This window comes from Colossoma macropomum, unplaced genomic scaffold (assembly GCF_904425465.1).
Source record: "Colossoma macropomum unplaced genomic scaffold, Colossoma_macropomum, whole genome shotgun sequence".
Classification (NCBI taxonomy): Eukaryota; Metazoa; Chordata; class Actinopteri; order Characiformes; family Serrasalmidae; genus Colossoma; species Colossoma macropomum.
Genome location: NW_023494790.1, coordinates 15,888,005 through 15,908,632, shown reverse-complemented (window position 1 = coordinate 15,908,632; position 20,628 = coordinate 15,888,005). Strand labels below are relative to the sequence as shown.

Here is a 20,628-nt window from a genome sequence, read left to right as displayed (position 1 = left end):
GAATAATGTGTGTAACACTTGACAGGGCCACAAACAGTGCAAGAAAGAGTTTATTGTTAAACGAATCTTCAGTAAAAACTGAAGTATGTGACAAACAGGACTGTGTGAGGAGAAAAACTGATGACATGTTTAGTGTTTTCTGCTATTACAGAAGAAAAAAATCAAAAATTCATATTCCAGGTAGCTGTACACACGCATTCATAAACATCAGTTATCAATCAAATCAATCAAATCAACTCCTTGCAACTCAGATGTGGGGAACGCTGACGTTTTTGTTTATTAGCCATACTTAGCCTTCTCATTGGCCAGCGCCAGACGACGAATGTTGGCCACGCAGCCGGCTGCCGCCTCCTGCAGCACCTCGTCCGTGGAGCCCATCATCCCGAGCAGCAGCTGTCACAAACACACCGAACAGGAGGGAGAGCAATGCATCAAAACAGCTGATTCACCACTCATTCTTCACAACACTGCCAACAGAAATCAAAGCCGCAGCACTGCACGGATTCACTACAGCCTCTCCGAGCAGAGAAACTTTTCCATAAAGTAAAGCCTGCAGGAGACACTGCTATTAAACTATAAAAACAACTGTTTTGCTAAAACCAGCCTTTTTCCAGCTTTTTTACAGCTTCATAGTGAGCCAAAGCCTGCTGCCTACTGGATGGCACATGGGAAGATGTGACAGCACTGCTCTGGCTCTGATATCTGTGTGCGAGTGTAAGAGAGAGGGGAAAATAGTGGAATTATTCTATGTGAATGCCCTGAAAATCAGAATATGTGCATGTATGTATGTGCTTTGCTTGTTACGCATTGAAGAGTAGTTTTTAGAACATGTTTGTTCTTTAAATGAGCATTTTACACACTCCATTACATAAGGCAGTGGCTGCAGAGCTTGGTCAGTTCAGAGGCTAGTAAATACAAATATGCTACTCAGTGAAACATACACATATCTGAGGCACAGACTGTTGGTCACAGTTAAGTTAGTGGCATGAGAAAAAGTGAGTCCGCAAACTTCTAAAAAAAAATATCCAAACTGTGTATGCATCAACCAGAATGCTGGATTCACGTAAACACAACCAACACTGCAACACCCTTCACTATGAACCATGCGTTTGCTCATCACAGGCACTTTTACCCAAGGAAGACAAGATAACTGAGCTAAAATCAGACAGCTGAGATGCATAAAGACAAATAACCTAAACCCACACAGTCTAGGCTAAAGCATACTGCCATGGTATGTTTGAAAATGTTTGTGGACCATTTATGTCTTACCTTTAATGACTCCATTGATATAGACTTTGTCACACAGCCATCTTAGCTTTTGTAGTAAAAGAGCATTGTAAGTACCAATTTTACAGAGCACTGACAACAACGATGTTCTTTAGGTCTGTTATTGGTTTTGGACGTGCACAGATAACAACATACTCAAGCAGCGAAGTGATCTCACTTTTACAGGTCCATTATAACTGAAGCTGGAGCTTCAAATTTAAACACCGGCACACTGATAATGAGCTGAAGGCTTGAGGTAATGGCAGACACCTTTTGCTCAGCAGTGATTGGAAGGCTGAGAAAATAAGACGGAGCTTAACAATTTTCTCTGACTATACTACAATGACAGCATTCACTGAAAACAAATCAATTGTCATTATCTTAAAAATGCAACTTAATAAATATTCTTACCCCATCTGATAGGTTGCACATGTGATCAGTGACTACAGCTGTTTGTTAGGTCCTTCAGGAGGACAATAATGCAAAAAATACACTACAAAACAAAACCTATGCAGGCTCCATCACAATCTTTGACTGAACCCCCACTAAAAACCTGAAGAGAAAATTCTAAAGGACCTGAAGAGATTCTGTATAAAGAAATCGTCCCTTTATATATGAACTCTTCAGATGCATTTAAATATATTCTCTTTCCTTCAGCAGAATGTGCTTCTCTCTCATAGGCATATAAGGGAGTACAGCACAAAATGTGTGTGGATCACTCAAAAAAAATGGATGCAGATACTGGAAGGGCAGCTGACTGCACTCTTTAAAAGCAGGCATAAATTTGCAATAGGTATGAATCAAAGGTATGTTATACAGAGACTTCTTTTAACATTCTCAGAAGACATAGTAGATAAATGGAGGCACGGGCCTCTAACACGTGCTGAAATCATAATTTACCAACTGCATAACATTATATCTCCTCTTAGAATCAGATGTCTGTACGTGAGAGATGCAGTGTGAAATGCACCATGATGTGGCTGCAATATGCGTGTGCAGTTCGTGTTATTGTTTCCACTCTGTTTTCTTAGCTGGAGTAGAATAACACTCCTAGAATGTTTTGTGGGAAAGAACATTATTAACAGTGCTGTCTCCTCGTCACTGAACCTTGATTTTCTTTTTTGTCTTAAGCTCACTGACAGCTCCACAGCTTCAGTGCACCTTTTAAACCCTGTAGCTCATGACTGTGCAGGTAATAGGTGGAGCCTTAGTAAATTGACCATTACTTTCAAATGTATTGTGAGTGCATATTACATTGAGGCACATTTTGTGCTGAGTCTGCGCTTGTGTGCACATCCAGCCTCCTGTGCTATTAGGGGGGCTGAGAATCGTGGCATGTTTTTGAGTCCTATGCTTTTTTACTGCATTTGTTTTTCTTTGAGTAGTTTTGCTTCAATGAAACATTAGATTTCTCTGTATTTTTCAAATTCATGTACAACAGAGTCTTTTTTACTCATCTTGACCAAAGTTGCTAGTAATTGTGGAACAATTCTGTACATATAGTACTGTGCAAAAGTCAGAGATCGATTGAACTTTAGAGTTGGGGAAAAAATTCCCTGCAGATTTCTTTGATAAACTGAAAGCAAGACTCTGGAAAAGAACAGAAGCTGTTTTAAAGGCAAAGCGTGGACACACTAAATACTGAAAGAGACAGTACACGTAATCGCTGAGGCTTTTGTGCAATTTTCTGTTCAATATGTTTTCTGCTTTTCCCAAATGATGAAAAATAAACACATTGTACTTAGCGGCTGGAAATTAACTAAGTGAAGGCTGGTTACTGACTTTTTCACAGTACTCCATGTTAGTCATCATCTAGTCCCTCATCAGTGGTCAGTTTCTGATCACAGAGATGCTTTTTTGAGTGCTGGACCATTCTTCAGCTAGTTGTGACACTGATGTGTGAAAAAAAACAACAACACTGCTGCGCCTGATACACTTGCACCAGCACTGCATGCATGTATCATGTCACCATCATGTCTGCTGTGTCTGCTCAGTCATCGCCGATTCTGTGGCCAGAAACTGACCAATGATGAATGAGGTAGACACTGTCTGTAATTGCGCATCTATATAATGGACCTATAAGTAGATGCTGAGAGTGCATATATCCTACTTTTACAGAAGCTGCATTAACATTGATTTAAAACGGTCTTTGGCTCCACCCTCCTGAATGAGAAAAGGGTAAATCAAATCATTCCATTTTGGCCTCGTATAAGCTTCCTCTGTTTGATAGCACCTCTCCACACCCGCCTTGCTAACTCCAAGAGAGACCACTTTCGGAACAGTCTGGCAACATAAAATAACACATTAAAACCTTTTCCTTTTTTATGTGCAGAAGGAGTTACTCATTATACTGTCAGATGATGTGAATGTAAGGGGAAGAATTGGTGCCAATGCCACACTGTGGCTGCACAGTATAACATGGTATAATATACTTGTCTTTCTTATTTGCATGGGTGGTGAGGAGAGCTCTGCTCTCAAATCTAAATAAACACAAATTGCAGGCAAAGGCGGAGCAAAGCGATTTGGCACAACTGGCTCTTTAAATACGTTCAATATGTGGTCCTCTATGTGATCACAATGGCAGCTCATTGGGCAAGCTGCAGACTCCATCAGTGAGGTCTGGCCAGTATCTTTCTCTACTTTCCTTTATCAATAACCTCTGGCTGTAAGCAGTGGTCTCACACAATCCTTGGGACAACTGCTGCTCTTGAGCTTCAGGGTATCTCAGTCCTTGCCATTTTTCTCATTGCTCAAGTGGAAAATGGAAACAGTAGAGTGATATCAGCCTTTGGCCTTTTTGTTTATAAGGGGAACATTAATACATAAAGTATGGTTTGAACTTTACACCGTGTGTATTGCAGGATGAAGTGTAATTGGGTTGGTCAAAAACTCAAGCTTTTCCTTCCTGGCAGGGAAGAAAGAAAATCCTTTGCATTTATTAATAAGCAAGAGAATCTTGTAAACCCAGTTATGCTACCATATTACACAACTGAACACAACCAACTGGATTTACAACCAAATCTCGAAGAGGCTTTAGCATGTGTTGCCATATTTGGGTCTCATTTCATGGTGCATATCAAAGAGATTTAAAATACAGTAATATTTAGAAGTCAGAGACCACTCTTTCATTTATTTAATTTCTAGTCATAACAGCCACTAAGTGCAAGTTATTTATTTTTCAGCATCAGGAAAAAGCAGAAAACATAGATTTAACAGACAACTGCACAGAAGCCTCAACAACCAAATGTAATTTCAAAATTTTCAGTATTCAGTGTGTCCATGCTTTGTCTTTTTTGCAGCTTCCATTCTTTATGGAGGACCAGCTTTTAGTTTTTCAAAGAAGTAATAGTAACAATAATAATAACCCCTTTATTTATAGTGCACTATTCATCCTGGTGGCAACTCAAAGCGCTTTACAGACAGGTGATAAAGCTCAACAGTAATAGGAGAAGCTATAAGTATTAATTAAAAATAATAAGGCAATGATACAGCAGTTAAAAAGATAAATACCAAAGAGACAGAGTTTTAATTAAACACTAAGTTAAAGAGATATGTTTTTTCAATGTTTCTTAGTATGCACTAACCTTGACTGTTTAATGAAAGGTGGAATTGAGTGCCACAGTTTAAAAGCATAATAACCTAATGAGGCCTCCCCACGTTTTCTGTATAATACAGAGGGTACTCGCAGAAGATCTGCAGATCCAAGATCACATGTTGGAAAATGAAACATAAATCTAGCTTCTCATAAAGCATCTTTCTCTGAATTTTAGTACTAAGGATCAGTTTTTCAGTTTTTTCTTGATTTATAGAAAAATTTGTGACATCCACTGAGAAATATCTGACATACAGCTGGCAAGCCTGAGTTTTAATTTTCAGCAGGAATATAATGTACAATTGGCGTCATTAGCATAGCAATGAAAATTTATGTCATGCTTATGTTATGTCATGCTAATGACATCTCCTAGAAATACCATGCAAAGAGAAAAGCAAAGGCCCTAAAACCGAACCTTGTAGGACTCCACAAGAAATGTTCAATTTGATTTCCCAATAAAAGCAAGAACAGTCTATTAACTAAATATGATTTAAACCATTCTAAACTGTGCCTGAGGGTCTACCTAGTATTTAAGATGGTGAATTAGAATCTTGTGATCAACAGCAGCAAAGGGTGCACTAAGAGTCAGTATGATTGATATTGATATTGATATTGGTTAGAATGAAAATATGACTGACATTCCTCAAGTAATTTGTTTCATATTAGATACACGTTTAATTATTTGAAAACAACATTTTTCTAAAACTTCACTTAATATGGAAGGATAAAACTGGTCTAGAATTATTTAGAAAGGAAAGATACATACTACTCTTTTTTTAGTAGAAGCTTTACCAGGGCAGTTTTAAAACCATCTGGAAAGGGATGCAGGGATATTTTTCCACATTCTCCAAAGTTGTCTTGGTTGCATTCTCTGCTTCTTATAATCCAAGTAATCCTAAACATGTAGACCTTTTCTCCTATCTCTTGAACGTTTATCTATTTATCTGATGGTGATAATTTTTTGTTGGTCTAACAGGTCTTGAATGGTTTTTAGAAGTCATATTTTCTTTATACCTTTTAATCCTTTTTTGAACTCAAATTCTGGAAACTTTTTTCCCCACTTATTTTCCTTTGACTTTCCTCTTTCTTAAGAAACTGGATTATCTTATATCTATTCTCATAAATATCTCCTGACAAAAGAATAACTTGTTCTTAATGGTCATTTTGAAATCACATAAATAAAAGATGGTCTCTGACTTTTGCACAGTTCTGCACATCACTTTCATATCCACATCTAGTCTTCGCAATGAATAGTACACAGTGGAGGAAGGATTCAGTGGTATATCACATCCAAAAGAAAAAGCAATGTAAAAAGTGTGTTTCTTTATGCTACCTTGGTTAGTTGGCCTTTGCCACTGTGGCTCTTGGCTTGCTTGTTGTGAACCGGAATTTTGGTAAACCAGCTTTGTAGACAATGTCTAAAGTCAAATGGTCAATAGAAATACAACTGATTAGAACTGAACTGGTCATATAAGGAGGCTTAACTTTTTACTTGTTCTGTAAATCAGTATTTTCAGTATTAACTCAGAGAGCCAGTACTGGAGGGATTCATAAACTGCATTGTGTTCCAGCATTTCTGGATTTAATTGAGAGCTTCTGTGCTCTGTACTATGTTATCATTGTCTTCACGTCGTGTGTGTGTGAGGGTGAGGCTTGAGGTTGAACTCTGACTCTTTTCGTGTTAGACACACACTCGCCGGGCTGCTCCACACATTTATGTGGTCGACATGGTGCCAAGGCACAGAGAGGCGAGACATTCCCAGAATTCCCTGCTCAAAGACAAATAGAGAAAGGAAAACAGAGGGGAAAGGCGAATCTTCTATCTGCGAGCTCGGACCAGATTCCTGGATTTAATTGACATCCGCAAAAAGCTGAGAAAATAACAGACTCTCCATTTCAATTCGTTACTTCAGGAACTGTTTTTTTGGGCGCTTTGTTTGGAAAGGCTACTGCCAGCTTCTTTGCATACATTCCACTTTCTTTCTCTTGGAAAAAAAGAACGTGGATTGGTTAATACTTTCAGCTGGAGTCATTTCTAGATTGCATATTTGTGAAGAAAAAAAATCAGCATCCGAAACACCTCGCAGAGGCGATGGGATGTGAGCACACAAGGCTACAGAAAGGCGGCGGGCAGCTCAGACAGGCTGCTTTTGTGAGCGGCTGGACGATGCCTGTGAGCGAGCCAGCGTCTGCTTGCCAGCGCTCATAGCACGTTATTCAGAAAGAGCCAAAGAGGGGCTCCCTCGCTGGGTCTGGAGAAGAGCCCCAGATAGGCCCTGCTCTCTTTTCACCCCACAGCCGGCATCCAGCCACTCCAGAATACTCCACTTGTTAGATATTCCCAAACCTCAGAAACACGATAACTCCTCTCCCATCTGAAAAATGATTCAGAGGTGCTGACGTCTTGCTTTGAGCCTTTTCCTTTCTCTCTCTTCCCCCTCCCGCTCTGTTTCATGTTTGCGAAAGGCGACTGGAGAGTCCTGACCTCCAGGAAGGCAGAGCGAAACACGTTTTCCCAGGCCCTTTTCGAACACACACACGCGCATGTACGCGCCCTTGCACACACACACTCTGTCACGCATGGAGGCGTTGTGGTGTTAAGTACAGTGATGGTGAGCTGCTGTTTCCTGGGGTTTAAATCCCTCTAAAGCCTAAAGCCCCTGTTCCACCTGAGAGTCATTACTGCAGCCCCCTCCGCTCTCTACAGACCTGCTCTCGACTCTCCCACACTCTATCCCTCTTTTCTCTCCTCCTTCACTTCACTTTTCTCTCACCAGTGCTCCTCTGCTTCCATCCCAGGCCCCTCCACTTTCACGCTCTTTTCCTTACTGCCCAGATGAGTCATGCTATTACACTCTTTCATATATGTACTGTACATATGTATTCATATATATTCATGTAGTACTATGTACTGTGCAGAAGTAAAGACCCTTTCACTCCCTTCCTAAGACATTGGTTGCATTTTCTGCTTCTTACAATCTAAGTAATCCTAAACACATTCAGTGATGTTGAGGTCTGAGCGACTCATTGTCTTGTCAAAGATGGATGGACATAAACACGATTTTTTCAGATCTGAAGCTGATTTCTGATCTGGAGCTTGATTTTCTCTTACTTCTCAAAGATTAAAGTTTTAAGAACTGTTTTTCTGATAGTGACAGTTTTGGTCATCCACCGGGTCTTGCAGGTGTTGTTATTAGGGTTCCACATTCTCAACATTTTTTAATAACGTATTAAACTCCAGTTTTGGAAACTCCTGCTTTTCCATTTATTTTCCTTTGACTCTCATCTCCTTACCCAAGTGGATTACCTTATATCTAATATCTCCTGAAAACAGATTAACTGAGTCAGAGACCACGCTTCATTTTTAATTTAAAGAACTCCCAACAACTACACTTAATACTAAAAATAAAAATACTAAATGTATTTTTTATAATATTTAATACCCTTTGACTTTATTACAGCTACCATTCTTTTTGGGAGTCATGCTTTCAGTTTTCAAAGAAATCTGCAGGGATAATTTTCCACGCCTCCAAAGTTCAGTCTTAGACGTTTGTTGCATTTTCTGCTTCTCACAATCCAAGTAATACCAAACACATAAAATGATGTTGAGGTCTGGACTCTGGGGTGGTCAGTTCATTGTTTTGAGTACAACAGCAGCTTCTTTGTTTGGTTTACAAATATTCTTCTTCATTGTCTTTTTCCTTTTCTTAACAACAGCTACACATCCTTTCAGACTCATAGTGCTGAGTTGCCTTGTTGCAGTTGGATGGATAGAAACATCTGCAGATTTTTTTTAAATCTGAAACAAGCAGTAAGGTTGATTGTCTCCTCTCTCTCAAAGATGAAAGTTTTAAGAACTGTTTTTCTGATAGTGGTGGTCTACCAGGTCTTGCAGGTGTTGTTATTAGGGTCCCACTTTTTTATCTTTTAATAATGTTTTGAACTCCAGTTTTGGAAACTCCTGCTTTTCCATTTATTTTCCTTTGACTTTTCTCTTCTTACGCAAGTGGATTACCTTATATCTAATATCTCCTGGAAACAGATTAACTTGTATTGAATGGCTGTTTTGGCTAGAAAATCCACAAGCCCTCCTCAACGTCACTAACCCTACAACTTAATCAAGAAATCAAGCTATGATGAAGTTTCCTTTAGTTCATAAATCTTTGCAGACTCTCTGTATCTTTGTGATGTTACCTTGTCACATTTTGTAAGTTTCTCAACAGTGTCTGCTATAAAGGAATAAATGTAAAATGTAATGTGATATCTGTCTGTCCATGCCTCTCTCTCTCTTTCTGTCTCCTTAGCAGAGCTTGGCACTGGTGTGTGTGTGTGTGTTTGGGCTTTCTGAGTGTGGGTAAACAAGCAGCAGTGTTTAGCCAGAGCAGTGGGGAGGTCATTCAGGATAAACAACATTCCCCTGCGCCCCACAGTCAAACCGGACCGTTTAGCGGTCTCTCTTCTTTCCTCTTTACTCGATCTCTGCTTTTCCTCTTTCCTCTCACCCATTATCTCTTCTTCACCTCTCATCCATCTTCCTTAGACTTCATCACACTCACCCTTTCACTGAGTGCTCTCGGTCTGTCCACACACAGTGCCAAGGCAGGTCACATACAAATCTCTCTCTATTATTCAAGCAAAGATTAGGACTGTGAGCTCTACTGTAAAACTGTTCACACCTTCAAAGCATCAGCCAGTCACGCACTTGCACACACACACACACACCTGAAAAGCTCTGCATTCCTCATCTCAGACAGAGCAGAGAGGTGAGTCATGTTTTAACACACAACGCACTCACACCTTCAGACATATGCTACAGTAGCCAGATCAGAGAAGAGAGAGAGAAAGAGCGAGAGAGGGAGAGAATACTGAGCAGTCTGAGTGTGTTGGGATGTCATCTGTTCTCCATATCCACAGCAGCCTCAACCTGCTCCCCACACAGCATGACTAAGAGAAACCGTACAGAGCAGCCTGAAACATGCCTACTGTTTCACATCTCTTCTGTCTGCCTCTGTCTCTAGGCAAAAAAGGTTTGATGTGGGTTCTGTTGTTTGGGTTATATGACTTGTAAATAATGGTGGGGCCATTTTAGGTGCTACAGTCCTAACAAAAAGTTTGAAAAAGTGTCCTTGGTCAAATTACCTCAAATTACAAGTTTTGCTAATTTTTTAGGTGAAAATAACACATCTATAATTCTACACTTCTATAATTTAAATATGGCATTTCTGCTAATTTTAGTGCACAGCGTCTATTTATTTGCTGAGTTTAATATTCTGGAAAAATAAAATATAATGTGCCATAACTTTTGCAAAGGCCATTTAACTTTTTTTTTATCCAATATGTTAAATTCTGAAAATAAACAGTAATTGTGTATCGAAATGTGTAAAAGTGTGTTCTCTGTAGATGATCAGGCAAAGACTTTTCAGTGAGACTAGAATCATTTTAAAAAGACTATTTGAATAACAATACACAGCAGGAGATTATACATAATAATTATAAAAAGATAGAAATAACTGTATAAATCATCGTAATAATTATTATTATTGTTATACAGTAATAATCTAGCCACTTTATTGGGAACATCTGTACACCTGCTCAGTCAGCAAGTCATGTACCAGCACCTCAATGAGTAAAATCATGAGTACAGGCCAGGAGCATCAGCTAATGTTCACAAACATCAGAATAAGGAAAACTGATGAAAGTGACTTTGAGTGTGGCATGGTTGTTGGGGGCAGTCGGGGAGGTCAGAATTTTTCAGAAACTACTGATTTCCTGGGATTTTCACAAAACATCTCTACATTTTACACAGAATGGTGCAAAAACAGGCAGCAGTTCTGTGAATGGAAACGTCTTGTTGATGAGAGAAGTCAGAGGAGAACGGCCAGACTTGTTCAAGCTCACAGGAAGGCTGCAGTTTGAATAGGCACCACAGTGTTGATCAGAAAAACATCTCTGAACACACAACACATCAAACACTGAGGCGGATGAGCTACAACAGAAGAAAACCACATTGGGTTCCACTCCTATCAGTCAACAACTGGAATCTGAGGCTACAATGGGCACATGCTCACTGAAAGTGAACAGTTGTGGAATGGAAAAACGTTGGCTGGTTTGAGGAATCTTGATTACTGCTGTAACATGCAGATGGCAGGCTCAGAATTTGGTGTAAACAGCATGAATCCATGCACACACTCTGCTGTGTGTCAACAGTCCAAGCGGGTGGAGATGGTGTAAAGGTATGGGGAATATTTTCTTGCATCCCTTAATTGCTCATTTCAGCATGATAATGTGCCAGCATGACAAAGCACAAGTCATCTCAAACTGGTTCCAGCGTACCTTAATGGCCTCCCAAGTTGCCAGATCTGAATTCAATAGAGCACCTTTGCAATGTGGTAAAAACGAGAGATTCACAGCAAGAATGTACAGCTGAGAAATCTGCAGCATTTATGTGATGCAATCATTTCAACATGGACTAGAATAGCATAGAAGTTTCCAGCACCTTAATAAATCATGACGAATTAAGGCTTTTGAGAGCAAAGAGGGGTCCTACCTAGAATTAAAAAGGTGTTCCCAATAAAGTGGCCATTAACTGTGATATAATATATAACTTAATATAATATAATATTAAAAAAACCCTGTACTATATTTAGAATGCCACACATAAAAGAACCCTTTTCAGAACTGCAAAGAGCATTCTAAGCTTCAAAATGGTTCTTTGAGTGGTAATAGTTCTATGTATACTGCCTTTACTAAAGAACCCTGAAGAACCCTTTTTTTAAAGAGTGTATTCATTTCTTTTTTCCTCTTTCAAACGCTTAGTCTTCTGTGTGTGTGTGTTTTGAGTGCTCAGCATGAACATGGCAGTGAAAACAAACAGGCTGAGAACAGCATAGCATCAGTCAAAGCGTGCATGGCAACGGCAGGCCTGTGCAACCTTTTTCTCATTTATTCTCCCCCCTCCCAAAAATTACATACCAGATACCAGGATCTGGCAACCCGCACCAGCTGGAATCCCCTCTCATGAAAATGCCCGATAATTACCATCCACATTTTGTAATTTACCTCAATTTAGTTCACAAAGCTTTTGCTTATGAAAGGAGCTGTTTAATATAGAACTCTGGCAAACAATCTACAAGGCAGCAGTAGCAGCATTAAGCAAAGTGGAGGGTAGGGCAGACGAGCGTTTGGAAAGCATTATTTATCAATTTTTTTTTCTTCCATGAGAGACAAAATGAGACACATCCGAATGGAACTGTGAGACACAGTGTAGACTCAGTGTAGACACAGTGTAGACACAGTGTAAACTAAAAGCTGCTAGTCATTAAGAAATTATCTAGAACTAAAGACTGAATATAAGCTTAATGTACAGTACATGAAGTGTTTCAAAAACAAAATTCAAAAACTACAAACAATGCGGTTTCCAAAATTCACTCTGAAGACCACGATCAAAACCAAAAGTTCAAAAATAACACTAGCTTATGTGAGAATAATACTAACAATACAGAGGCCTATCTAACAATTTTCTCTTGGGTCTAGTCCGGACGACTCACTACTCTCCACAGCCTAGTGTTTGATTGATTTGTTTTAATTTGCCAGCTAATTAATCAAGAGTTGAATCAGATGTGTGAGAGCAAGGTGAACAAGAACCAGTGGAATGTGGTGGCAGTCCAAGGACTGCATGCTTAAGGAATAGTATATGAAAAGTTGTCAATCATGAAGGGCTAGAAGAGAATAGAATAGAATAGAATAGAATTCTACTTTATTTTTCACACAATGCAGAAATCTTGTGGATCTAAAACAAGATCAAGACAAAACATCATACAGATAAGCGAGAGATGCTCAACCGAATCAATGACGAAATGGCCTTTGTATCTCTCTCTTATTATTGTTTTCACCTGCGATATATATATATATATATATATATATACACACACACACACACACACACACACATACATAGTCCCACTGTGACTGCACCTTTATTTCCAATGTTCTCTATTGACCTGTTGTATTTATGTGAATATATTTATGTGTTGCAGTTACTGAAATTAATACCACTCAACAATGAGTGAGTTCTGAACAACTTTTTTATTCACACCAGTAGAAAAAGTGCTGAACAAGATAAAAACCTCCTTAGAGAAACAAACGGCTGCTTTTAAACATACACATACTCATAAAAACTGAATACTGGCCTGAAACATTCATTCACTGTCCTTTCATAATTTTATGAAATATTTTATTAAATATTTTAAGTTCCTTATTTGTGTGAGAATACATAGTGTAAAAATACAGTTTAAAGGCAGCATTTGTTGCTTGTAAAATCAAGGGGACAGAAGGAGAACACAGACTGGGTCTCTAATGTGTTTTCCAGGGTAAAATACTTTCTTCTCAATGCTTAATTTCCTTTGCTAGAGCATAGGGGACTGGGTTCTACACCATTAAGAACAGCCAGCAAGAAAGTTACTGTCTGAACACAACTCTCAGAGAGAGCATGCGAGAAGACAAAAAGAGAGAGAGAGAGAGAGAGAGAGAGAGAGAGAGAGAGAGAGAGAGAGAGAGAGAGAAGGAAATCATTACTGCTCTACGCTGCTACATGTTCTCAGAAAAAGCTCCTAACTCTGAAATACGGCTGCAATAATAGCAGGAGGCAGTCTTGAGTTTTACACCCCTCCATAAATTAGACTACAGCACAGACATCGTTCCCCGATAAACCCTCTCCAAACCCATTTACAACGTTAGGAAATATTGTTTTAACACGTTTTCTGCCACACCAAAACATATATCATAGGTAAAAATGTATAGCCAAGCAGACTTGCTCTCCCTCCTCTCTGTGTTATGTGTCCTTGGGGTGAGTCAGGTATATCGCGGGTAAATACAGAGAGAACTTAATGTACGCATCTGCTCTAGAGAGTAAATGGAGGAGTAATAGCCTAATGGTGGAATGGGTTTGCGACAAGTATTAACTTTTTTTAAAAGGCCCAGAACACATGTTGGTCAGGTGATGAAACTTTAATACTGCACTGCTAAGCAGCAACAGACTAATAGATGGAGTAGTAAACAATGTAATGTTCACATCAACTTCCACAAAAAAAACAACAAAAAAACACAAAATTACACCTAGAACAATGTCTGTGTGCACACGTACACACACACACTAGCCATACAGCTTTTGTCGTGGCTTCAGTTGGGCAAAAATAAATAAATAAAATAAAATAAAAAAAAACACTGAGCTTAACAACTTTTGCAAATTGGACATTACTCTTTTGGAACACCCAGTGTTCAGCCCAGCCTCCAATTATGGGCAGTGCTGAACCACACTCACTGCAGCAGCACATCAGCCTGGAGCTCGCCATTAAAGGAACATGGGAAAAAAGACTTGGCTGCAATGGTGCAACCACTTTCATAATTTATATCACCATTTCTATTGGTGGTGTGGGGGGAAGTGTTTTAAAGCTCTGTCCTCGCAAACGCTTTTCTCATGTGAAAATCTTTCCTGGTGGAAATGCCAAATGTGCTTCAATTTACATATCAGCAAAACAACTATTTTTTCCCCCCAAACTGGATTACAGTGTTCATGCCAGAATTACAGCTTACATGCCAGATATCTCTTGGCTTAAGGCCTCCTCTAAGAATAAACTGTGTCATTCACAAACTAAGCCATCAGACAGAAGAACCTCGGGATGCTAACGATACTACATATCTATAGTACAGAATAGACGTACATGTATTTTTGTAGTTTTTCTGATATATGTCTGATTTTTGGTTAAATGCTGCTCATAGTGCACACCAGTCCTTGTCTGCTTGTTTGCAAATGCAACAAATAACCTAACAAAGACCAAAGCAGGTGCACTGAAAGTCCAGAATCTAGGGATTTTTGGCAGTATTTTCATATGATCCCAAGCATTCAGTCTTATTCTGGATGACAGACTGAAGAACTCAGCAGGACAACACTTGCCCTCATGCACATTTGTCATTGGCTAATTATTCTAACAGAAAGAGGGGAAAAAGAACACCCTTTAAATCTTACATTTACACCCCCTGGCAGACAAATCCTACAAATATTTAATGTTTTGTTTTGCCAAGTCTTACACAGCAGAACCCATAAAGGTTCTGCATGTTCCTACATGGCCTGAAGCACATTGTGCCTCCACGAGTACATGACCTCTAGACACAGCAGCCACTTCAAAAAGCTGCCACTCAAGGGCTAAGCGTCCAGCAGCCTCATGGCCTACTGTCCGTCTGTGTGCTCTCTGCGGAGAGCCAAAGACATGCCACACTCACACTCTGCCTTGTCCCGATCCAGCAGTGCACTTAGCAACCGTTCCCTGAGCGACGGCCTTTGGGTGCGCTGCTGCCCTGGCATGCCGGACGCTGGGATCTGCAGGGAAAGTGGCGCTCAGCACACACACACTGCTGTTTGCTCAGCTCAATTCCCATGACGGCTAGAAAAACGCGCTCGCGCTTCCGCCGGCCCAGAAAGAAAACGGGCCTTGTTCTTTCTGCCCTCGCTTCTCCAGAAGGTCTCTGAAAATAGTTTGCAGCCTTTCAAAGTTTATTAGTGATGTTTTCACACGTCACTTAAAAAAAAGGAGAGAGAGGGGGATAGCCCTCCAGAGAGGCCCCAGCTGGAAACATGGTGTGTGTGTGTTTGCAAACTCTGTCATACAGCTACCCTAATATAAAGGCGAACATGCTTAAAGCCTCAAGGATGTAAATGAACAAAACAGTTTGAAACAGCTTAATGAAGAAAAAGCATCCATTTTAAAATACTAATAATCAGTAACAACACAGTGAAAATAGATAGAGTAAAGCACCTATTTAAACATACTCAAAGAAGACATTTATTAAACTGGTTTGGACAAAAATTAATTACACACATACCCCAAATGTAGTTGATCAGTGAAGATGTGTCTGGTGTCCAAATTTGTCTGCAGTTTAACACCGCAGCTATGAAACAAATGTTAACAAATGCTAAAAGTAATCTCTTTAAATACATGCCCAAAACCTCTCTCTCTCAATCCATTCAAACTGCATCCTGCCCTTCATTACATTCACATAGACTTTCTATTGTGGTTTTGGGCAAAATATGACAGACTGTGAACTACAAAAAAATTTACAAAAATTCACTGTGTAGTTGGACTTATAAGTCATTAAAGCATTGGTTGCAGTTTGAGTGGGTTGAGAGAAATTTTGGGCAATGAATTTGCAGAAAAGAATTGGGTGAGTATGAACTTCTAATGTTTGTTATCAATGTGTTCAATGTTAGCCTCATAGCTCCAATTTTACAGTGCAGAAGCAAAATTTGGAAACCAAACATGTCTTTACTGACCAACTACATCTGGAGACTGCTGTGTAAATAAGATCTTTCGGCAACAATTGTGTATGAGCTATGGCATTGCGCAATTTGTATGTATAGCTGTCTCAAACCATGTTGAGCTGTTCAGTAATCTCAAATAGATGTATGATGTTAGCTACATTAGCCTTGTAGTTTCAGTGGAAAACTTAAAAAAAAAAAACTTCAGACAGCAAACACAGCTGATCTTGCATGATAGACTGCATTTGCTGTAAGGGGAAAATTGTGAAAAGTTTGATTTTTGTCCAAACCATCGCTTTAAATCTCTTATCTGCTTTGAGTATGTTTGAATAAATGCTTTGATCCCCCTACTTTCCTCTATAGCCAGGGAGGTGTAATGAAAAACAGGTATCTACAGTGTGCTGGGTACTGGAGCCATACCTTGACCACGCCGTTCTCATGCATGGCGATGCAGTTGTTGGGGTCTTTGGAGAGCTGGAAGAGGGCCTGGGCTGTGGCCTGATGCACTGAGGGGTCTTTAGATCGCAGGTAGCGGACCAAAGGAGCTACAGCCCCAGCCTCCCCGAACGCCACACGGTTACTGCCCCACATACAGCAGCGTGCAACAGCCTCTGCTAGATACCTGCGCAACTTATCATCTGCCTGTAGATTGAGAGAAAGCACCACCATGAGCTCAAATCAATTATCATGAATCTTTTACTTCTTACTTGTCCTGCAGGTTGTGACAGTATGCTAAAACCCTGGACTTGTGCCACACATGGAGTGGTCTTTAACCACTTTACACTTTATTCACTATGTGTAAGGGCATATAAAATACATGGATGGTTATGAAATCCTGAAACCGCTAAATCAGAAGAAGATGTCTGATGTGAGTGTAAACGTGCAAATGGAATTGTAGCCTAGGGCCTGCTAAGGCTTACTGTGTTGGTGAGGTTGGAAAGCATGGGCACCACTCCGTGGTCAGTGATGACGGCCAGGTTCTCCTCATCTTTGGCGATTTTGGCAATGGCTGCGCACACACTGGCCAGCACCTCCTTATTCGGCGATTTCAGCAAATTAACAATCAGCTCCAAGCCGCCCACGAAGGAACGCACCATTTCCCCCGCATCCTGAAACACACCCCCAGGGGGAAAAACAGTCACAAGCAATTACAGTGTGTGTGTGTGTGTGTGTGTGTGTGTGTGTGTGTGTGAATGAGAGTGGCGGAGTCTACTGACTTACTATGTAACCCTATCTATATTTACATACAGTATTTCCCCCACATAGGCTGTACTTGGGAGCCATCCCAAGCATTTTTTTCCATTTAACAATATCCAATATCCATTTCATCTTCTATTTCTGACTTTAAATTAATTCCAGCAAGAAAATATTTTGCATTGCTGTTCAAATACCTAAACTCATAAAAAACACAAAAAATATAATCTATGTTGAATATTGAACTGTTAAAAATGCCCAAGAAACTACTAAAAATGGCAGAGAAGCATCCCTAAACCTTAACATGTACTAAGAATATGAAAATTTATAATTACGCACGATTATGCAAATAGTAAATGCCCTTTCGCTGCACAGTTTCTAAACTACACCCCTTCCCGCCCTACCCTGAACACTGTCTCTGTTTGAACAGTTGACACAGAACAGAAACAAAGCTCCCACTGTAACTTTAACAACCAGAAAGATGTTGTCTTTCAGTCAATCCATTTCACTTGAGATTTCAGCCTTTAACCTCAAAACTTACCTCAGCGCAACATCAGTGAGCCAAAATTGCTGAGGGTTTACCCATCCTGCTAAGCTAAGATTGGCCTCTGATGCTAACAAACACATGAATTAAAAGTGGCTTAAGCTAACAGCTCCATAAAAATGGGTTTACCTGCTCAGATTTGAGTCTTCATCCTCTAAACTTGTATGAGTGAAGCTTCAATGCGCCAAAATGAATCTGCATGATTGTGTGATAAGCAGTGTGCAACTGCTGCCAGTTGCCATGTAAAGTCTGAAATAGTCATTTAAATGTCAGAGGTGTCTGGTGGGATTTTGTGGCAGATTTTCAGACCATGTCATACTTTAAAAAGAAGGTCCAGCTCAATCAAGATTATACTGATGAAGATATGTTGACAATGGTAGATACTTCCTTAACATCCTCAGAAGATACATCCTGCAGCAAGTTTTCACAGAGTTCTCTTTAAATACTTCAACACGCTCGTAGTCATCAGATTCATCCACTTGGTGAAGGGCTCAGAAGCACAACCGACATTACAAAATGTTCTTCCACATATTGCATGCAATGTCACCATTCCATTTCCAAATCCCAACATCTTACATAGTGTAGCTTTAACTTTCTTCAATAATACAATTCTAGCCAATCCGCCACACCACGGGTGTGTCTGTGTGTGCACAGTTTGTGCTTTCTGAATATTATGGCCTGTGTTTAAAAAAGGCTGCGTGATTGATTGTGTAACTGTGTAAGAGGCAGTGTATGTATAAAATGCCTCCAGATCTGTATGTACAAAGCTAGGCTGTGGGTCCAGTGTGGAGAGCACGGATTCTCCCACAGGACTTTCCGAGCTGCTGGACACAAAGCGCCTCATTTCCATAGCATAGTGGGCAGCCGAGGGACGACCACAGCGGAAGAGCGGGCAAACACACATGCATTCACACACATACAAACAATCAGCAGCCATGGGCACTATTTAAGTTAAAAAACCTCAGCCTTTATTGTGGTGCCTCCGACATACAGCAGACCATCATGGCACCAGCATGTTTCCAGTGATTAGAAAATGCCAGCAAGACGTCTTTATTGACAGCACAGAGACGTGTAATTATGGGCTCGGAATTGGATGGTGCAACAAATTAGAACATAGTGCATTTATATTCCTTCAGAATTAAGACTAAAGAAAGCACACTGCAAAAATATATATCTTGGCAAGTGAAATCAGCTTAAATCTAGTGAGTATACCGCTTCTGTTGGAACAAAACCTCGTATCTCCAAAATGATAAGAAAGAAAAAACAGACTTTACTTTTAATGTAAGTCAATGGAACCAAACGTTTTTCCAAGTATATTTTGGCCATTTCTGTTGGTCCATTCCTCATGAAATTTAAACACAATATAAAGGACAACAGGCATTTTCAAAGTATGTGAAAAACTAAAAAACAACAAAAATGGAGATACAAGGTTTTGTTCCGACAGCAGCAATATCTAAATGGTTGTAAGGTTGTTTAAGCAATTTAAAGTTGGAAAATGATCTTGAAACAAGTAAATTTAGGAGATTTCATTTGTAAAGACAGCATTTTTCAGAGCATGCAGGCTGAATGTTTTTAAAACTGCAAGGCTGTGTCTGAAACTATGTCCTATAAAAAAAGATGCCTTCAAGGGCCAAAGCATTAAAATGTTTTAGATAACATTGCAGAAAATACTTTGAAAGTTTTTATAAGGAAAATAAGATTCTAGTAAGTTATATATAGTACAAATGTTTGTTGGTTGAGGGTGTGGGGTTAGGTTAACTTGCTGGTAGGCCAAATAAAACTTTGGCCCGTGGTCCACACTTTGGGCAGCTGCACTGTTCACTATTCAGTGCACTATTTTGGGTGGCGATCACTTCGTAGAAAACCTACTGAATATCCAGTTCATGCATATAATGGCATATAATGTACTTCAAATGGTAATGTATCAATGATGTACCAAGCACATCTGGAATACCCATGATGCACTGTGTTTTATGTGAATGTGACTCATACAACTCATAGAGTCATAAAAGTCACATGTTAAAGAACAAAGCCGTGAAACATTTGTGTACAGAATAATTTACTTAAATCATAAATCTGGTTTACTAATGCTCTAAAGTGCTCCCTGATGTAGGGAATAGTGATTAGGGAACAATTTCAAATGGTGCACAAGCTTACTGTCCTGTTCTAAACTGTTTCTAGCAAGCCTACCCTTTCAACTCAGTGAAGGGGAGCATAGATCAATCCTCAAAATAGTGCTTAAAAGTGCAAGCTCATGGGCCCATGCCCAAAGCACAGTAGACCCGTGCAGTCCTTTTGCTCAAAGTACAGCACAGCATAAATGGTCCAGCAACAGAATGGGCGGCTGTAGCGGGCGAGTGAGGTCAGCAGAGAGGAGATGGAAGGATGGAGTGGAGAGAAGGAGGGAGGGCAGTCTGTGTTAGATGTCATGCCAAAGGATGAGCTCGACATTCAACGAGTCTGGGCAAGAGAGCGAGAGCAGAGAATGAGGATGAGAGAGAGAAAGAGAGAGAGAGAGAGAGAGAGAGAGAGAGAGAGAAAGAAAAAGAGAGAGAGAGAGGAATCCACAGGCTGTCTCACACAGGAAACAGCAGCATGGGAATACTGATGAAGACAGGGAGGGATAGAGAAGAGAGAGAGAGAGAGAGAGAAAGCAAGAGAGAGGGAGAGAAGGAGAGGCAGAGGAAGCGTGTTAAAGTCACCAGCTGCGGCGGGTCACTG

General features: G+C 40.0%; 1 protein-coding gene across 1 annotated transcript in view; it reads right to left on the bottom strand.

The window, feature by feature from the left end:
- Positions 1-279: 279 nt before the first annotated feature.
- Positions 280-20,628, bottom strand: part of odad2 (outer dynein arm docking complex subunit 2) — an 80,606-nt gene continuing 60,257 nt past the window's right edge. The window contains exons 18-20 of the mRNA XM_036572317.1: positions 17,090-17,278; positions 16,590-16,811; positions 280-393 (exon numbers count right to left, since the gene is read on the bottom strand). Coding sequence (XP_036428210.1) covers positions 280-393; positions 16,590-16,811; positions 17,090-17,278 — 525 coding nt within the window. The remainder of the gene's footprint in view (positions 394-16,589; positions 16,812-17,089; positions 17,279-20,628) is intronic.